The sequence below is a fragment of the Gobius niger genome (genome assembly GCF_951799975.1).
Source record: "Gobius niger genome assembly, chromosome: 16".
NCBI lineage: Eukaryota > Metazoa > Chordata > Actinopteri > Gobiiformes > Gobiidae > Gobius > Gobius niger.
The window spans coordinates 23,134,830-23,153,065 of NC_136867.1; the positions used below are offsets into that span (position 1 = coordinate 23,134,830).

Here is an 18,236-nt window from a genome sequence, read left to right on the forward strand (position 1 = left end):
ACAAAGACCAGACAGGTACGTATCAACTTGTCTAAGCTCAGGTAAGAACATATCTCAGTATGGAAAAACAGTGGCCTGTTCCTTTAAGAGACGGGGCTGAATTGGCCACGAGCGCCCTCTGCAGGCAGTAGTGGGAACATGACAATACTGTGAAAACAAACTTCCACTTTTACCTAATGCGATACTAGCACGTCGATAACCTCACGTTGAAAACACTTTGTGACGAGAACAGTTTTAACAGGTCCGTGGACGGATTATGAGCTTTAAAGTGGCACCAAAGACCAAACTCCGCCCACATTTGCATTTTGAAGGGGGTCAGCGTTGTGTAAATATAGTAAAATTCTCATGCAAAATACACTAAAATGAACAGGGAACAGCAGACAATCCTCTAAAAGCCTTCACATATCCAGTTTGTTTGGTCTTTAGCAGCACTTTAATATGCGGAGGCCAGTTTTGTGTTCTCTCTATGACACATCAAACAATACAAGAATATAGATTGGTTATTTCTTCTTCTACTGTTGACCTGCTCCAAACTGTGAGAATGAAGCAACTACTACAGATATGTTTTTGACAATACAACATGGCTAAAAGCTCAAAAAAGTTAATTTAGCATGATGTGTCCGTACTAAATTAGCTTTTTGATCATTAGAACACCTGAAAAATTCAGTTGAAATGCAGTGATAAACAGAAACATAATATTCTTGGCACGGGAAATGTGGTGTGTTGATTGTGACCAATGAGAGGAGAGGGGAGGGTCGGGCGGGGAGTGACATGGCTCACCTGGTCGCCGTGGGAGCAGGTAAAATGAGTGGGTGCAGGTGTGGTGCCGGGCAGGTAGGGGGCGCCCTGAGCCATAACCACAGCATGACTGGTCTGATGGGGCATATATACACATGCATTACTGACATCCACAAAACAGAAAGAGACAAAAACGGCACAGTGCAGTGACAGGGAGATGAGCAGATGAGCAGGATCATGGAAAATACATGACACAAAGTATAAAAAGAATCAACATATAATGAAATAATAACGAGATAAAAGTGGATTATTGAAGGAACAATAACAATATTCAAAAGCACCCTACTATTACAGCAGTATTCACCTGAATATATGAGATTTATTGTGCTATAGTGGGCAGGTTCATAGTGTTGTGGTAGAAATGTAAATGTAAGTAAAAACCTGACTGAATTTCATGTAGCATTTAGCTCAAAGGACACTTTTAGACGCTAATTTGTATCAAAAGTAAAATCTCAAAAGGTCTGAACATTCATTAATGATTTCTAACTTGGCTTTGACTTCACTTAAATGTGGCCGATGTTTTGACAACAGCTGAAAACATCTGGTTCGTTCATAAATTACGATGTTTGATGGCTAATGCTAACGGCTATAGGAAAAATACATTGAGCAAACTGACTCTTTTTCTGGTGGACTAGCACACACAAATTAAGTCAAGTCAAAATCCAGCCATTATGAATGTTTTTAGAGAGCAGATTGCCCACTAAATGTAAAAAAAAATGGTTGATCGAAGTTTCCAGTTAGCTTGTAGCATCGCGCTAACTTTAGCATTCGCTGTTATTTCTGTATTCGTGGCCTGTTGAACCACTTTGCTCCTCTCCATGTCTCTGTATCTTTATTTTGGTAGAAAATACATCTATAATTCAGCATTTGTGGAAGTAGCGGTGGAGTAATAGTAAGAGTAGTTCTTTTTCGTCCTAGTTTTCCCCCTCGACTGTAGCCATTTGTGTGCGTTCCCTAAGATGCCATCTGTGTCGATTGTGTCAAAAGAGCTAGTGCAGTGGTTCTCAAACTTTCCAATAGGCTAATATGAAGCTCAAATCAGGTCTAAACTGGGTCTTATTCTAAAATAGCCAGTAAATCATGCTAAATCATGTCTACATGGGGTGTAAACTATATCGAAAACACTGAAAGCACTACTGAAGCATATCAAAATGAAGGAAAATGACCTACTGAAGAAGTCCAACTACCGCCGCTCAAATGTAAAGTCAAACTCATTAAATCATCAAGGAGATTAATAACCAAGAATTCTTCCTGTTCCGCCGACTTAAATGGAGCAAAGGATTATGGTCTATGTAGTTATCTCTAAACAGGCCGCTGCCACAAAACAACGCACTCGAGGGCCAGGGAGCTTAGTGATACTGAGCGACTTTTAATATTGCAATCCAGTTACACCCCTAAAAGATGGATGTGTATATTGTTATAAATAGCCCTTTCTCACTGGTTACTTGTCTATCGTCTTGTGCTGCAGTGTCCCACTTTTCCCCCACTATCGTCATTAAACTTTTATCCACTTTCCAGCTCCATCACTGGCCCTTCCTGATGCGTCTCTACGGTGGACAGCGGTTACCTCAGCAGCCCTTAGACAGGAGCTGGCGTGCCGCTGCCGGGTTTGGTATTAGTTGGGACAAAATGAACCCGGTCAGTGCTAAGAGGTTACCCGGAGTCTATTGAGGTAAAGGCAAAGTACATGTGTGATTTTTAATCCATCCGTCAAAGTCACTGGGGTTAAATCTGTTGTCAGGAGCTGGAGGAGAAGCCAATTGTGCTTGGTTTTTGGGGGGAAATCCAAGCATCAAGAGAAAACTCAAACAGAATCAGGGAGAACATAATATTAATGAAATTGTGATGGTCAATCTCAAAGAAAATGTACATTGTTTGTAGTTTGAAGGAATAAAAAGGGATGAGTTTGAAACTGTTTATCCCCAGAGCCGCAATATATCTGTTTTAAATGGAAAAAATGTAATCTGGAATCAAACAGTGGATAGGTTTTTCGGTCGCGTGACTTTTTCCTGTATATGGGCCCCATTTCGAGGAGTCTTCATCATTCAAGAGAAAGAATATTTTGTCATGAATTAATAATTGCTATGGCCATGGTCCTCTCATACTTCACCACTTTGTCATGAACCCGTGGATAGAAGGACGGTGCCAGAACCAGCAGAGACAGAGGGCATGCTCGCGTGATCCACATTCAGAACACTTTACTCAGCTCAGAAGGGTAAATAGATTTGCAGCTGTCGCTCAGCAGTAAACGACAAAGAGTGATTTGAGTGTCAGAGCTAATTTTGTTCACGACATTGACAGTCACACTGCAAAATGTAATCTATAAATACAATTTTCTTGAAAAACTTGACTTGCCCCTGATTTAGGTAACAAATCTCAAGAAATCTGTCCATCTGTTACACTTAAAGCTGCATTATGAAACTTTCTATGCCATTTTTTAGTGATAAGTTATTTTCTCAACTCACACAGGCACTAGGTTACTAAAAGGTCACATAAAGGTTCTATAATGCACCTTTAAAAAAACACTAAAATCTTTTATTTGGCAAATTTTGAGTGCGATAACATCTTTTATATTGATTCAAGTGTAAAAAAAAACTTGCCCCACTTTAAAAAGAAAAATAAATAACTCAAATCAGTGGCAAATTTACTTATTTCAAGAAAACGTACTGTATTCTATTGTACTGTATTTTGCAGTGTATTCTGTTTCCATGACATGATTTGCATACCCTCCATAATCTCGTTTTGCTAATTGATGAATCAAATCATTCAAAATCAAGGTGGGGACGCGGCGGTAGCTATGGCAAACGAAGGCCTACGCCGTCAGCCGCGGCGGTTTACCTTGGCAGCGATGGCGGCCGCAGTGATGTGAGAAGAGCCGTGGTGCTGGTGATGATGATGATGGTGGTGGTGGTTGTGCGCGTGGCGGTTCCCTCGCCGGCGCTCCTCCTCCTCTTCCTCGTCCTCCTCCTCGCACTGGGTGCCCCTCTCCATGGTGTGGCTGTGGGCGTTGTTGTGGGAGTGGGACAGGGGCGAGGGCATCTGCTCCAGAGCGGCGTGCGTGGCCTTCACCCGCACGGACGCCTCCCGCAGCAGGTCGATGGCGTGGGGCAGAGCCGGCAGGATGAACTGGAAACACTCCTGGAAGATGACAATAAGGGTTTAAAAACTGGAACTGAGTGCGCCTCTGAGCACGTTACAGATACACTGCGGAGGATTCCAGTTTATATGTTGCCAAGTCACACAGAAAAATACACTTATAATCAAACAAATATGTCAATGACACCAAACATGCTCCTCATGATCAGCGAGACACAGAACTGATTAGGAAGCCTGGGTGAATGTAGTGTGTGAGTGAATGGTTGGTGGTGGTCGGAAGGCGCAGACTGGTAGCCTCGCTTCAGACAGTCTACCCCAGGACAGCTGTGGTAACAATAGTGTCCGGAAAAGCACTATATTAGACTAAAGCATTATTACATACCAACTATGGTGGCTTTGCATACACTAAAACCTCCTATATTCACAGCATGTATGCATTTATGCTACCTTCACTTAATCTTTAGAGTGGAAGTAGAACGTTGACAGAATCTTGCATTGGAACACACCGCATGTGGACTTTCTTAATCATGTATGAGGCATGTGGCATCTTTTTACAGACTTTGCTATAGAGGTTATGCGTGTGAGGTCATAAAAATAGCAACCTAAAATACCACACAAGCTGCAAAAAACATGAAATACAATCTAACCCAATTTGCTTAAAAATCAAGTAAGTGAAAATCCAATTAAATGAACAGACAATAAATACTGAGCCCAAAATGCATTGTTTCTGTTATTTATTGAAACATAAGTCGATACAGTGGTCCCTTGTTTATCGCAGGGTGACATTCTAAAAATAACCCGCAATAGACGAAATCTGCAAAGTTGTTAAATTTATTTTTGTTTTTTTATGTTAAGGCTGTAAAACCCCTGACCACACACTTTACACACTTTTCTAACTAGTTCACACGGGTTCTCCCTTATGCCTGGTGTCACTGTGCCATTTTTTTTTTGTCTTTTAAGATTTTTAGATGTCACATTGCACAACATGGGGATGGAAACTGCTCTCGTCTCCGCTGTGCGATGGTTCAAACTATGAGACAATTGCAGTTTAGCTGAAGCGAGCGCCACATGCTAGTGGTGCTTATTTCCGCGAAAAAGTGCAGGGAATGTGGAGTTGGACCCGCTCAGGCCCGGCCTGTGCTGCTTGTGACTCTGCGGCGTGTGGTGTGCCCTGATGTGTTGACGGGACGCTGACAGAGATCCTCTCTGCAGCGAGAGGAGGCTCACTCCCCGACAAGCTAATCAGGATTCAGAAAACAATGCGCTTATGGATGCTCATACAAAATTGTACTAAAAACAATCCACAAAACAACGAGGCTGCGAAAGGTGAACCGTGTTAGCGAGGGACAACTTTATGGTGATTATCATGACCGCCATACCCACTGGTTCTTAAAGGAACAGGCCACCGTTTTTACACAGTGAGATATGTTCTTACCTGAGCTTAGACGAGTTTATGTGTACCTGTCTGGTCTTTGTGCGTACCCTCAGTCACGCAAAACGACTAAAGATGTTTTTAGCATTTGGCCTCTCCCAGTATATTCCTATAGCTCCAAACAGGGGTGAAGTTGGAAGCTATCGTGCTCTTCCACGGGCTCGCACAAAGACCAGGCAGGTACGTATCAACTCGTCTAAGCTCAGGTAAGAACATATCTCAGAATGGAAGAACAGTGTCCTGCTCCTTTAAGTGTATGCACTATAAAGTTATTAGTTATTTAGTTGTTAGACGACACAAATAAGTCAAAATAGAAGATTACCTGAGAGCCCTTCTTGCTCCCTGGGAGGTTGATGATCAGAGTTTTTCCACGAATGCCACACACAGGTCTGTAATGACACAAAAGAGTGAAATACAACAGCTCAGCAGATAAACATTGCACTTTCTAAACAGTGCGCGTTTACCTGGACAGCATGCCGAGAGGTGTAACATTGAGCGATCCCATTAACATTGCCAGAGCCATTCCAGGAGCCTCTCTCTCGATCACCTCTCTGGTGGCCTGGAGCAAAACACAGCAACAGCAACAGGCATTTAAAACAAGAAACATTACATTTTTACACCAGAGTATAGGCCAACTTGTCACAAATCTAGTCTCTAAGTCATCCAGGCGAGTAAAGAGCAACTAAAACATTTCTGTAAGTGGAAGATGTTGGATGTGGACGTTAACTCGAGACTCGATTTGCTACAATTACGCACAAATTTCAGATCTTAGCGCAAACTTTTTAAATTCAATTTCTCTGATTTGTCTACTTTTGGAAGATGTCTGCACAGTATCTGAATCTTTTTGTTTGTTCTCTCTGATATCTTTGTACTTGCCAAAACAACCGTGTTTGATTTGAAGCAGACAGAGAGCCTATATTTCTCTCTTAGTTGGCTAATCCACTAATAATCCTGATAATACCTGTTCACAGCAAATAAAAAGGACTTTTCAGTTTGAGTTCAGTTTTTGGACGAGAAGCGAAACACTAGGGATGAACCGATACCACTTTTTCTAAAATCGATACGAGTACTTTGATTTAAGCACTTGCCGATACCGAATACAGATACGAGTACAAGGCATTTTCTTCAACAGACTTTTTGAAGTGAATAGACGGTTTATAGACTGACTTTTTCACAGCAGAATGGTCAGTAATTTGTCAATTTACTCTTTTACATTTCCTTGAGTAAAGTAGGCTACACTTGTAAAAGAAGTTATATCAGTATTCAAACGGATGCCATTTTATTTTTATTTTTCATTCAATATTATTTTTAATTTTAATTGCTCTGTCCATCAAAGACAGAACAGCTCATGTCCAAAAGCTCCTCAATGCCTGTGCTTTATTCATTTATGTATTTTTATCTAACAATAGCATTAAGATGGTCACTAATTACTGCAGCTAAATGGTCTTTTTTTGCCTTTACTACAGCTCTGTGTGGATTTTCTCTTGTGTTTATAGCAACTTAGCCAGTAACTGCTGCAGCTCATTTTCGCTCAATATGGACATGCTGTATCTCTATACTTTGGGTTTTCTGAGTACTTATTAGTCGCTGGGTTCGTTTTTCAGATGAATAAGCCCCTGGGCTTAAAACAGCATAAGAATTGCCAGAACCGTTAGCGGCTAGTTTAGCAACATTAGCAACTATAGCCTGTATCTTGTAAACACTGCAGACTCCACGCTGCAGCACAACAACATTTAGCTCTGGTTAAATCCAGCACAGACTCTGTTTTAGGAAGTGTATCCTGTAATAAAGTCAGCTCTATGTGGAATATTGTATTACTAAAGAATTCTCCAGTTTGTTGCTATTTTCTTTCCTCACCAGAGAGGTAGGAGCGCCGGCCACACGTCAAGTGGTATCGGTTTCTGGTATCGGTTTCTCGTACTCATGAATGAGTACGAGTCAGAGTACAAGCGTGTGGTATCGGCCCGATACCCGATAAAGGTATCGTATCGGTGCATCCCTACGAAACATATTGTTGCCAATTTCAATCCTGTCCAAATGTAACATCCCGAAAATAGATACCTCGGGTGTAACATCTTTCGGTGCGAAACCGGTCCCTCCGGTTGTGAGGATAAGATTCAGCTCCTCGTCATCACACCACTCCAGCAGAGTGTCCTGAAACACCAAAACAAAGCTGAAAAATGTACGCTCACTATTAAAAAAACAGCCTGACTTCTTTACGTAACGCTGAAAGTATCATATTGTAATTTTTTTTGCCAGATTGCAACACTTTAGGAAAGAAATACAACCAATACAAAGCAGCACATGTTTTTAGAGAATGTCTGCAAAGGTCTAAAATACAAGCCTAGCAAGTTTTGTAACTAAAGACCCAGTGGAGAGGGAATATTTAGTTCTCTGCAGAGGACATTACATCTCCAAATAATTGCTGCGTTTGCGAATTTCAATTCAAAACGCAATTTCACTTTCATGAAATGGTTCGGTTCTAATTTTAAAAGCGAATGTGAGACAGGCTTGCCTTTATTTCATCGATCTCATCCGGGACGATTTTGTAGGCTGCTATGACTCCCCCGAGCCTGCAGAGGGAAGCACGGGAATACAGTTAATAAATGTATCAAATGCTGCTTCAGCCATTTTTTGCGAGGGCCTGCGAGGTGACTGTTGTTGCGATACTGGGGTGCACAAAAATAAATTGGACTAAATTGAACTGAAAGGCGTGACGTGACTCACAAAGAGGGATCATGGACCAGATCCTTGAGATTGACTCCACTTCTGTCCTCAGCCAAGTTCTTATAGCAGCTGTCACTCACTGCAAACAAGACAGAGAGACAAACACTTGACACTTAAACTTTTGGTCAATACTTTTGCCACTGTACAGTTCTATATAGAGGGAAGGGCGATGTGACGTTAAGAAATTGAATTGTGATGAGATTCCTGTGACATTCAATTCGGAAAGATCATGTCACATCGAGATTCAAGTCTGTTCAGGTCAGTGCAACTTTACACTGAAACACTGACACTTTTCCCCCAAGAGAAAATGTGATCTATTAAGGATTTTCTGGCCCGCGGTCTATTTGTAGACAAGGAAAGCACAGGGTGAAAGGGGTGAAGAATGGGGAGAGACATTCAGCAAAATGTCAAAGCCACGACTGTGAGGACAGAACAGTGTCTTCCTATATGCAACCTTAACCCCTAAACTATCAGCTTACGCTGTTTAATGATTTGCATCGGCATAGCTGTCATTTTACCCATCTTTCCAGCCGTCCTCGCGTATTATCCAATAAAATCTATATAACAACAACAAAACACATTCCCCATGAGGACTGCCCCCTGCAGTAGCCTGGGTGGCAGTTGCTGCGAGGCTACGATGGGTGTTAAGTCTCTCGTTTTGATCGGGAAACTACTGGGTTTTATCCTGCATGGAGAAGGTTTGGTTGTAGGACGGCTCACATCGGGTGTTTACAACTGTTTAGTATAAATAGCTGACCCTTGTATTGTATTACTTATAAAGCCTCTCAAAGCAATACACTGTAGCCTGCACGGTGGTGTAGCACCGTGCACTGCTCCCAGCAAGAAGGTCCCGGCCCCGGGATCGATTTCCACATGGACGGGGCCTTTCTGGATGGAGTTTGCATGTTCTCCCCTGCATATGTTTCCTCTGGGTACTCAAGTTTCCCAGTGGTCAGAGGGACCGTTGGCGCAGGTGTGTGCAGTCATGACAGCGCTTCTGTCAGTCTACACCAGGGTAAACTGAAGCTACACACATATCTAACCACCACTGAGAATGGAGTGAATGTAAAATTGTCTCATGTAAAGTGCTTTGTGACCATGTCTGTGAAAGGTGTTATACAAATAAAGCTCTTCTTCTTCATTCATTTACTCTATACTCTGTGGTGGAATGCAACTATTGTAGCCACAGCTGCCCTGGGGTAGGACTGACGGAAGAGAAGCACCAATCTGCACCAGCGACCCCTGCGACCACCAAAACCACTCATCTACCACATTCATACTTAGGCAGGGTGGGTGAAGCGTGTTGCTGAAGAGCACAATGAGAGTAGGAGCCAGTACTATTATGAGAGATAGTTTCCACGTCACCATCTAGGCCACTGTCGCCTTTATTTTCTTGATTCTAGTGCACTTAAATGTTGCTTATAAGGCAACTACAATGTGACTTCTGATGGTTCACACTTCACTGTGATTGGCTAAATCCACCTGTCACTCACTCAGAGCATGATGGAGGCTGACTAAGCCTGTGCTGGTGTTAAGGTGTACTTCACTGTACAGCAGACAGTGGGTGGTGAAAAGTAGAAGTCTGTGTTTGAGCTTTGAGCTGAAGCATTGAATCATACAAAGTTCTCTCATAGGGCCAGATCACGATTCAACTTTATGTGTCATTACTTTGCTCCCCCTGATTTGCATGTTAACGGCGAATTACTTTTTCCCAAATCAAGACTAGAATTGCTCCAAAGCAGATCTTAGTTCACGAGAGGAGGACCACAAGACAAAAGCTGTACCCCAATCACAATCCTGTCAGAAATCCACAAACAGTGCCATGATTACAAGTGGACCTACAAACCTTCTGCTCTTGGCATGTCGCTTCAAATCTGCACAAACGATACATTCCATATTAATAGGCCTTTTTAATCACATTCTGCAGTGCCTGTGCAACAGTAGGCCCCAGTACTCCCCTTCTACTCACGCAGCGTCACCAATCCCACATATGTAACGCGGTTATTACGCATACATCCACGGGTCATGAATGGGGGTTAAAAACGTGCCTTTTACATGTGATGTGACAGGAGGCTGCAGGTCTCAATGGACAGCAGGGTTAGCCGACGTTAGCCCCCCCCCCAACCAAAAAAAAAAGAAAAAATGCTAGCTCAAATCAGCAGAAGCAAGCACCAGAGACTTGTCATCCAGCTGCTTGGCATTATTCTCACGTAGCCCCTGTAGCTGTGGTAAGGAGGCAGCGGGCTAGCATTGGTTGTCACTCGGTTTCTCATTGCCGCTGCTCCCCCTTGTCCCCCCGTTTTCTGCACGACTTGGATGCAAACAAGCCCCGCACGGCAAACGCCAATTTGCGCTCGCCACGACGCAGCGCTCGTGCCATTCGCGTTGCACTTTAATGGCCAATTGCGCTATTATGTCATTTGCGAATCTTTAAACACACCACAGAATCGCAGTGCTTTTGGACACACACACACACACATACACAGACACACGCGCGCACACACACACACACACACACACATACACACAAATGGATGTTGAAAGGGCGAAAGAAAATGGATGCTAACAACTACACAGAGAAGGCGACCTCGATATAGTGTCCACTCTTTCGGATCCGCAAAGGGACATGAATAATGCAGGCTTCGTAAGAGTGGGAAGGAAAATAACTAATAACGCGGGCGTGCTGTCAATGTCGAGGCGAGGAGCGATCGGGTTTCGGGAAATATATTGGCCTCGCGATTTCAAAATAAAGCGTGCGTTTTTTGGGACGAAACGCTAAACGCAGCCACCAGATGTGAGCTTGCTAATTTTGAAGGGACGTAAAAGAGGCGGCGAAGGGGTTAAAGCGTGTGTTCTTCTGTGGCAATGTAGCAACCCGATAATAACGCGTCAATCGCGAAGAAACGGGCAATAAACACCACGCGTTGACAGAGATGTCTCTTTAGGGCCGCGGATCAGGCCGAAAAGGTGCGATATGCCCACATCTGTGCCACCTGTGCAAAGCATCCAGCTCAACACCGACCAATGACAGCCAACGGTAGCCAACGGTAGCCAACGGTACACCGGTTAGCATCGAAAGTGGCTAATCACCAGCTAGCTCTCTGCAGCGCGTAGCCTGTGCTCGCCCCTGTGACAGCCTACGTGCACGGCGGTCCCGCGAGCGAAACGGCGCTAAAAACGCACACGCAAGCCTCTGCCCGTGTCGTGTTTTTGTCGCATCCGTGTCGCTTACCCGTCAGGATGCCCACTCGGGTCTGATGGTCGTGATTTGTGAGCACCATCCCGTCCGCCGCCATGTTTGTCTGAGCGGTGCATACAGGGAGCAGCGGTGCGTCAGGGCTGCTGTGGCTGCACCTCTGGAGTGAGCCTGCGTGCGAATGTGTGTGCATCCCGTGTCCTTTTTTTTTTTTTCTTTTTTTTTTTCCCTCCTCTCTCTTCTTCTTCTGCTTCTTCGTCTTCCTCCCCCTCTGTGGGAATGTCCTCCGATTAATGTGTAAGCAAGCAAGAAGACTCTGCCCGCCTGAAATAGATCCGGATGGAGGCAACAAGAGAAAGAGAGACAGGCGTGCGTAAAAAAAAAAAAAAAGCCCCCCAAAAAAGATGCAAGGGCACACACGCGCACACGCACACACACACGGGAGGTTTGGCACTGGAGTAGGCTACTTCTCATTCATTTGCACAGGTAGGGTGAAGACAGGGTTTCCCACCAATAGAGGAGAGTAAGGTGGTCCACCAATCCTGAATTCCCATAGTTACATTTTTGGTCAGGTAAAAAAAAAGTGCATGCGTCTACAGGAGATTCTTCAGAATATTGGGGAATACTGTTCTGCAAAGGCAGCTGCACACTGACATAGAAACTTGAACTAACATATTTTCATACTCATTATAACTATTGTTTGGAACTATACTTCAGTCATCTATGGTCTACTCTGAGTTTAGACCTGGTGTATTGTTATAGACATGGCTTAGATTCGATTGCACTCAGAAAGTCAAATAACTCCCTTTGTGCCAGTGGTCCTTGGAAAGTTTGAGAAACTGTTTGCATTTAACATTTACGAAACTTATAGTCATGTTGTCATTGGCTCCCTCCTGGAACCGCCACCTTAACGTGGTGGAGGGGTTGGAGCACCCGAATGATCCTGGGAGCTCTGTTGTTGGGGGCTTTGTGCCCCTGGTAGGGTCTCCCATGGCAAATAGGTCCAAGGTGACGGGTCAGACAAAGAGCGGTTCAGAAGCTCCTTATGAGAGACCAACAGGCCCGGTTTGAACTATGAGGCCGTCCTTCTATGGACCCTCCACCTGCAGGAGGAGTCATAAGGGGCTGGTGCAATGTGATTTTGGGCCCCCACGACCCGGCAAAGGACACGTGGAAGAAAATGGATGTATGGATGGATGGATGGATTGTCATTGGCACATTGTATTATTGGTCTGTTTACTTATTACACGTTCTTTGCTTGTATTATATTTTGACCATAGGCCACATGTCAACTCAATGCTGCAGTTGTGCCCCCGGGTCAAACAGCTTCAACGAGATTGCAATACAATGAATTACTGCCTTTGTGTCTATTTTACAAGTCCCTCCCCACATTTTATGTGAGACAGGCCAGCAAATCTCATTATTCATCCTATTTTAGCACAAGTAATTAAGTCTGTCACCATGCAGTCCCATGCTGCGGAAAATGCAACGGAGACGCATGTGATCTCTGACAAAGCATTTTGAATACCATTACAACTGATAAGAAGTAAGTAAAAGTCTTAAGTAAAAACACTTGTTTTAACAATAATTTATTCGCATTCAAAGTGCTTTTCAGTACACTCAAATCGCAAATGTGTTATACATTCCTGCTCCAATTAATGTCAAATATGGCCTCTCCAACCACCAACAATAACATGTTCATTTTGATTCACATATCGGAGTGGGTGGAGTGTCTTGCCCAAGTACATACAGTAATAGCAGTAGGCATTTCTGGCGTCAAGAATTACACCTTTTATCACTGTATTATTATCATTTATAGGGAAAGGGAACAGAAAATGAGCAGCCTACATTCTCAAGTTTTCTCCCAGATATTGCTGTGTACTTTTTTCTTCACTGGCCACTGTGGTTGAATAGCTTATAAGAAATTTCACTCTATAGGGTATGCAGATAGCATTCATTATGGCAACAGCATAGCAACAGAGCCAAATGAGTTGCAAGTTCTGCATCGTTATTTGTTTTGACACACTCATGGTGCTAAAAGTAAATGACTATACTGTACAGACCTGCAAAAAACACCAACAATGCATTGAAGCAACCGCTGTTAAAACTACATGTTGGCCTATACACCACAGCTGGCCAAAGTGGGTGTCAAAGTAAAAGTGTTAATATACAGCTAAATAAATACCAGTTGGTTATAGTGCAAAAAAATATATGGAATGACATTATTTGTGACATGCTTCCTCCTTCTATATTGTAAAAGATAAATTAAAAAAAACATAAAAAATAGAGCTGTGCATCTATTTGCAAAGCATTTTTGTCAATCGTGAACTTTCAAGCAAGATCTTGTATTATAGAGCTTTTATTGTGAAAATCCTTATTTAGTTGTATTGTGCTTATATTGTGAAAATCCCTATTTAGTTGCATTTTAGTGCTTTTATTGTGAAAATCCCTATTTAGGTGTATTATTGTGATTTTATTGTGAAAATCCCTATTTAGTTGTATTATAGTGCTTTTATTGTGAACATCCCTTTGTAGTTGTATTTTAGTGCTTTTGTTGTGAAAATCCCCATTTAGTTGTATTTTAGTGCTTTTGTTGTGAAAATCCCTATTTAGTTGTATTGTGCTTTTATTGTGAAAATCCCTATTTAGGTGTATTATTGTGCTTTTATTGTGAAAATCCCTATTTAGTTGTATTATAGTGCTTTTATTATTTAAAAAGCAGTTGTATTCAACTGCTTTTAATTTGAAAATTGTGTATTACGAAGCCTACCAGAAAGTTGGTATAGGCTCAAGGACTTTTCAGCATCAGCATTAGCATTACTATGAAGACAAAGCTTTACTTTGCTCCCTGACAATTGTAAAACATGCTTTTAAACTCTTGTCAAGAATTGTGATGCTAGAAACAAAGTAGGAACAGACAACGAAGAATTCAAACTTTACATCCTGGCTCTTTCATTGTAAACAACAAAGCTGGGTCTTTAATGTCTTGTTTGTTCCCCATTATAAACTATCTTTATGGTCGTCACATCTTGCTCTTCCTCGGGTCTTTCACGCGTCTCCTCTTCGCCGTTTCCCGCGGAGAACAGACTAGCGTTGACTTTGAGGACCCATTCTGTGATCCTCTCCACTGTGTAATACTCTTCATCGTCACTGTCTTCCTCCTTCCGCCTGCTGTCTGACTGACTCCTGTCTCCCGATTCAGTTTCAATGGCGGAGTCGCTGGAGCAGAAAACCCTTTGTTGCCCCGTTTTATGAAGACTGGCGTCGTGTTCAACCCTGTCTGGCGTCGCTGTCCCGTTGGCATTGGCACCAGCTTCACTCGCGTCATCTTCCCTTTGTCGCGCTGAAGAGTCTCGCGCCACAGCTGACTGAGCATCAAATGATTGCTTAATTGTTGGTGGCTTGATTTCCATTTTGTCTGTGGCAACACTGATTTTGCTTGACTTCTTACACGATTTTCCATAAGTTGCAATAAGTGTCCTTTTTTCTATCATCGTAGTAGAAGTTGAAATGCTTTGATATCTCCTCAGATAGTCCAGTTCCGCTTTAGTTGCGAAGTATTCCACATGGACACTTCTTGATATGTTGATTGGCGGCAAAGGGACTGTTGGTTGCCCAAGTGTAGAAGGTTCTCTTGATTTTCCTTGTGTTGGCGTTCCTTGAAGACTAGATGATCCTGATGCCTTGAAACCGTTGATGGTCAGCCTTCGAACATCAACAAATTTGTAGCTTCTTTCAATCAAGCCCCATCTTCCAGTTCTTCTGGTGTGTTCTGGTGTGTGAGTTGAACTTTCCATCGCTTTGACATCTTGAGTCTATGTTGCACACTTTTCCACTTGACCTCGGATAGTTCTCCTATTTCACAGAGAAACAAACTTGCCTAAAGGTCTCTTGTTGACCAGAATGTGGGTTATGACCTGGAGAAGAGTCTACTGCCCCAAAGGCATTGAGGAAAAGACAAAACACAGACTTTCCCTATGGCTTCGACATCTTCGTTTGCTGTTTGATGAGTCCATGGATGCATCCTGATTATCTTGACTTTAATTACAAATTACTAGACTTTCCCGGTCTCTTCATATGCAAAGTGAAAAATCCTCCAGCTAGATGCTCCGGACCGTGTTCCTTTTGATCACATTTGAAGAAGGGTACCCAAGGCGGTCAACCACTGCTTCTGAAGGGTTTCCCCAGCTCCACTTAAAGAAAGGCAAAAAAAATGCACAGGCCAAATTTCTCTATCACTATCTATTGGTCAACACGCCACCAACAAGGCATTCTTGATCATAATTCTGGTTCAGTCCATGGAGAAGGGTGACACTGTTGTCCCAGCAGCATTGAAGGGTATGTCAATTAAACAGAAACCGTCCACTTTCTTACAGTAAAACTGGCCTGTTGTCAATCTCCAGTTATTCCGGAGCAAGATCCTGATTCCAGAACTGGAGGAAGAAGGTTGGGTCAAATGCAGAGAACAAAAACTGCGTCCATCTCTCCCTAAAACATGCAAAACAGTTTTGTTACTCCATAGATCTCGGCTCAAGAGCTGTAAAAAGGCTCTCGTCAGATGCACCAGTCCATTGATGCACACCTGACTTTCTTCCACAGCTCTCGAGTCTCTCCGCGTCCCGCCCTCGGACACAGAAATGCCGTCACTTGATCCGTAACCGAAGCCTTGGCGCTGAGGACCTCTTTCACACCGCAGTGCTTTAACAGACTTCAGAGGGATTGGTTCTCAGGGCTCTTTTGACTGTCCGCTGTTTGTGATCTTTGACTGTGGCCTAAAAAAGTGGTTCTGTGGAAACAATTCAATCATGTTATGCTTGGCAAGCTTTCTAATGATATTTATTTATTCAAGACGGGTCTGCAACCTCCCCTATAGCTCTAAGGCTTGCTAAATATATATTCTGTGTTCCATTGAAGTATTTTTATTATCTGAATGTCAAATTATGGATACCAAAGTTTCACTTCATACAGTATTTAGATAAACTGAAAGTGATTGACTTTATTTGGGTTCAGCTATGCTTCACATGCATGCATTGATCTTGTATTATAGTGCTTTTATTGTGAAAATCCCCATTTAGTTGTATTATTGTGCTTTTATTGTAAAAAATCCTATTTAGTTGTATTATAGTGCTTTTATTGTGAAAGTCCCTATTTAGTTGAATTTTAGTGCTTTTATTGTGGAAATCCATATTTAGTTGTATTCTAGTGCTTTTATTGTGAAAATCCCTATTTAGTTGTATTATAGCGCTTTTATTGTAAACGCCTCTTGACTGGAGAGTTTACAGCCTATAGGCCAGGGTAGCGCCTCATTTGAAAGCTAAGACCTACAAAACTGATTTAAGATTTTCCCTCGTGTTGTCACTTTTTGTTGTATTTTTTAAATGTACTTTTTTGTTATTTTTGTGTTTATTGTAAAAATCTCTATTTAGTTGTATTATAGTGCTTTTATTGTGAAAATCCATAGTTGTATTTAACTGCTTTTAATGTGAAAATTGTTTATTACAAAACCTACCAGAAAGTCGGTAGGTCAAATTATGGATACCAGAGTTTCACTACATACAGTATTTAGAAACTGAAAGTGTTTATTTGGGTTCAGCTCGCCCATGCTTGACATGCATGCATTGAAGGGAAAGGCTCGGAAACCTATTTGGATTGTGGCTGCAGGTCAAAGTCCAAAGTCCATAACTGTCCCTTGAAATACATGGGCTTGTCAAGTTTCCACTTTACTAGTTAAAACTAGTGCATGCCCCACCACATAAGATATCATCAAACAATTAGGAACACATCAAAACATCTTTAAGTTGGAGTTGCTATAAGCGTAACTGATTATGTAAATGACTATGTATAGCCCAACACTATAGGTTTCAGTTACAAAGATAAAGATTCCCTATACTGAATATTGTTTGCATGTGGCCTTTGTTTTGTTTGCACTGATGCACGTCATATCGATTTGTCCGTGTCAGAGGTGAGCTATAGAGTTGCAGCAGAGGACTGTGATCTGTGTCATCGTACACCGGCTGCACTGCTCTCTATAGCCCAGGTCACACTGAGCTCATTTGTTCCACTGATTGACAGGTATCAGAAGAATCAACCTGGGCAGACGGAAGAAGCATCGATACACTTGGGTTCAACAACACTGGAAAACTATTTTGCAAGTGTAATTAGCAATATGTAGCCAAAATTTAATACACATATGCTGTTTCAAAAAGTAGATTTTGATGATGATAGTTTTAATGTATTAAGACATGGAAAGAAGGTATTGAGTTAATAAGTGCTTGTTATTTATAAATCGTTAATTAGTTGATCAAATAGCAAAATTTCAATAATCATTCAGTCGTCAGTTGTATTATTATTAGGGCTGGGACGATGCACTTTTGTCACGATTCGATACATATCACGATACCCAGGGGCTGATCCAATACGTATTGCGTTACGGTAAATAATTATGATAAGGGATATGTTGACCTTAAATTGTGTAAAAAGTCATGTGTCCAAAGTTTATAAACCAAATGCCTTTGACATTTGAAGTGTTTCGATTGAACAGTGCCTTCAAACGCAAGTATTGGAAGTATTGGGATCAGGGGTGGACTGGGACTGAAAAACAGCCCTGGACTCTGACCAGCCAGGCCCAAATTTGCATAAATACGTACTTCTAAAAACACATATTTCAACCTCTTACCCCCCACCTTAACAAAGTGCATTTTCTCCAGTTCGGCTTTACCCAAATCCAAAAGCCTCTAAACTGGAGAGCCTCATTTGAAAGCTAAGACCTCGCGTTTTTGTCACTTTTTTGTGGTGTTTTTGTTTTTCATTGCTTTGTTGTTGGGTTTTCACCTCTTTTTTGTCATTTATTTGTTGCTTTTCCGGCACTTTTTTGTTCCGTTTTCATCCTTGTTTTGTCGCTATTATGATGTTTTTCTTTTAAGCTCTTAGATTTGGATAACGCTTGGTTAAATCGGGGTGGAAGGAGAAAATTGAGAGGCCAGACCA

At 42.2% G+C, this 18,236-nt stretch overlaps 1 protein-coding gene across 12 annotated transcripts in view; it reads right to left on the reverse strand.

The window, feature by feature from the left end:
- gphna (gephyrin a) overlaps positions 1–11,491 on the reverse strand; it is a 30,110-nt gene extending 18,619 nt beyond the window's left edge. For 7 of the 12 annotated variants that reach the window (XM_079573424.1, XM_079573426.1, XM_079573425.1 and 4 more), the window contains exons 1-8: positions 11,286–11,491; positions 8,054–8,132; positions 7,842–7,899; positions 7,388–7,480; positions 5,791–5,885; positions 5,649–5,715; positions 3,637–3,936; positions 781–873 (exon numbers count right to left, since the gene is read on the reverse strand). In XM_079573424.1, the coding sequence (XP_079429550.1) occupies positions 781–873; positions 3,637–3,936; positions 5,649–5,715; positions 5,791–5,885; positions 7,388–7,480; positions 7,842–7,899; positions 8,054–8,132; positions 11,286–11,442 (942 nt within the window). In that variant the 5' untranslated portion in view covers positions 11,443–11,491. The remainder of the gene's footprint in view (positions 1–780; positions 874–3,636; positions 3,937–5,648; positions 5,716–5,790; positions 5,886–7,387; positions 7,481–7,841; positions 7,900–8,053; positions 8,133–11,285) is intronic. The other 5 variants (XM_079573422.1, XM_079573421.1, XM_079573430.1 and 2 more) reach the window with 1 other exon arrangement.
- Between the last annotated feature and the right edge of the window lie 6,745 nt (positions 11,492–18,236).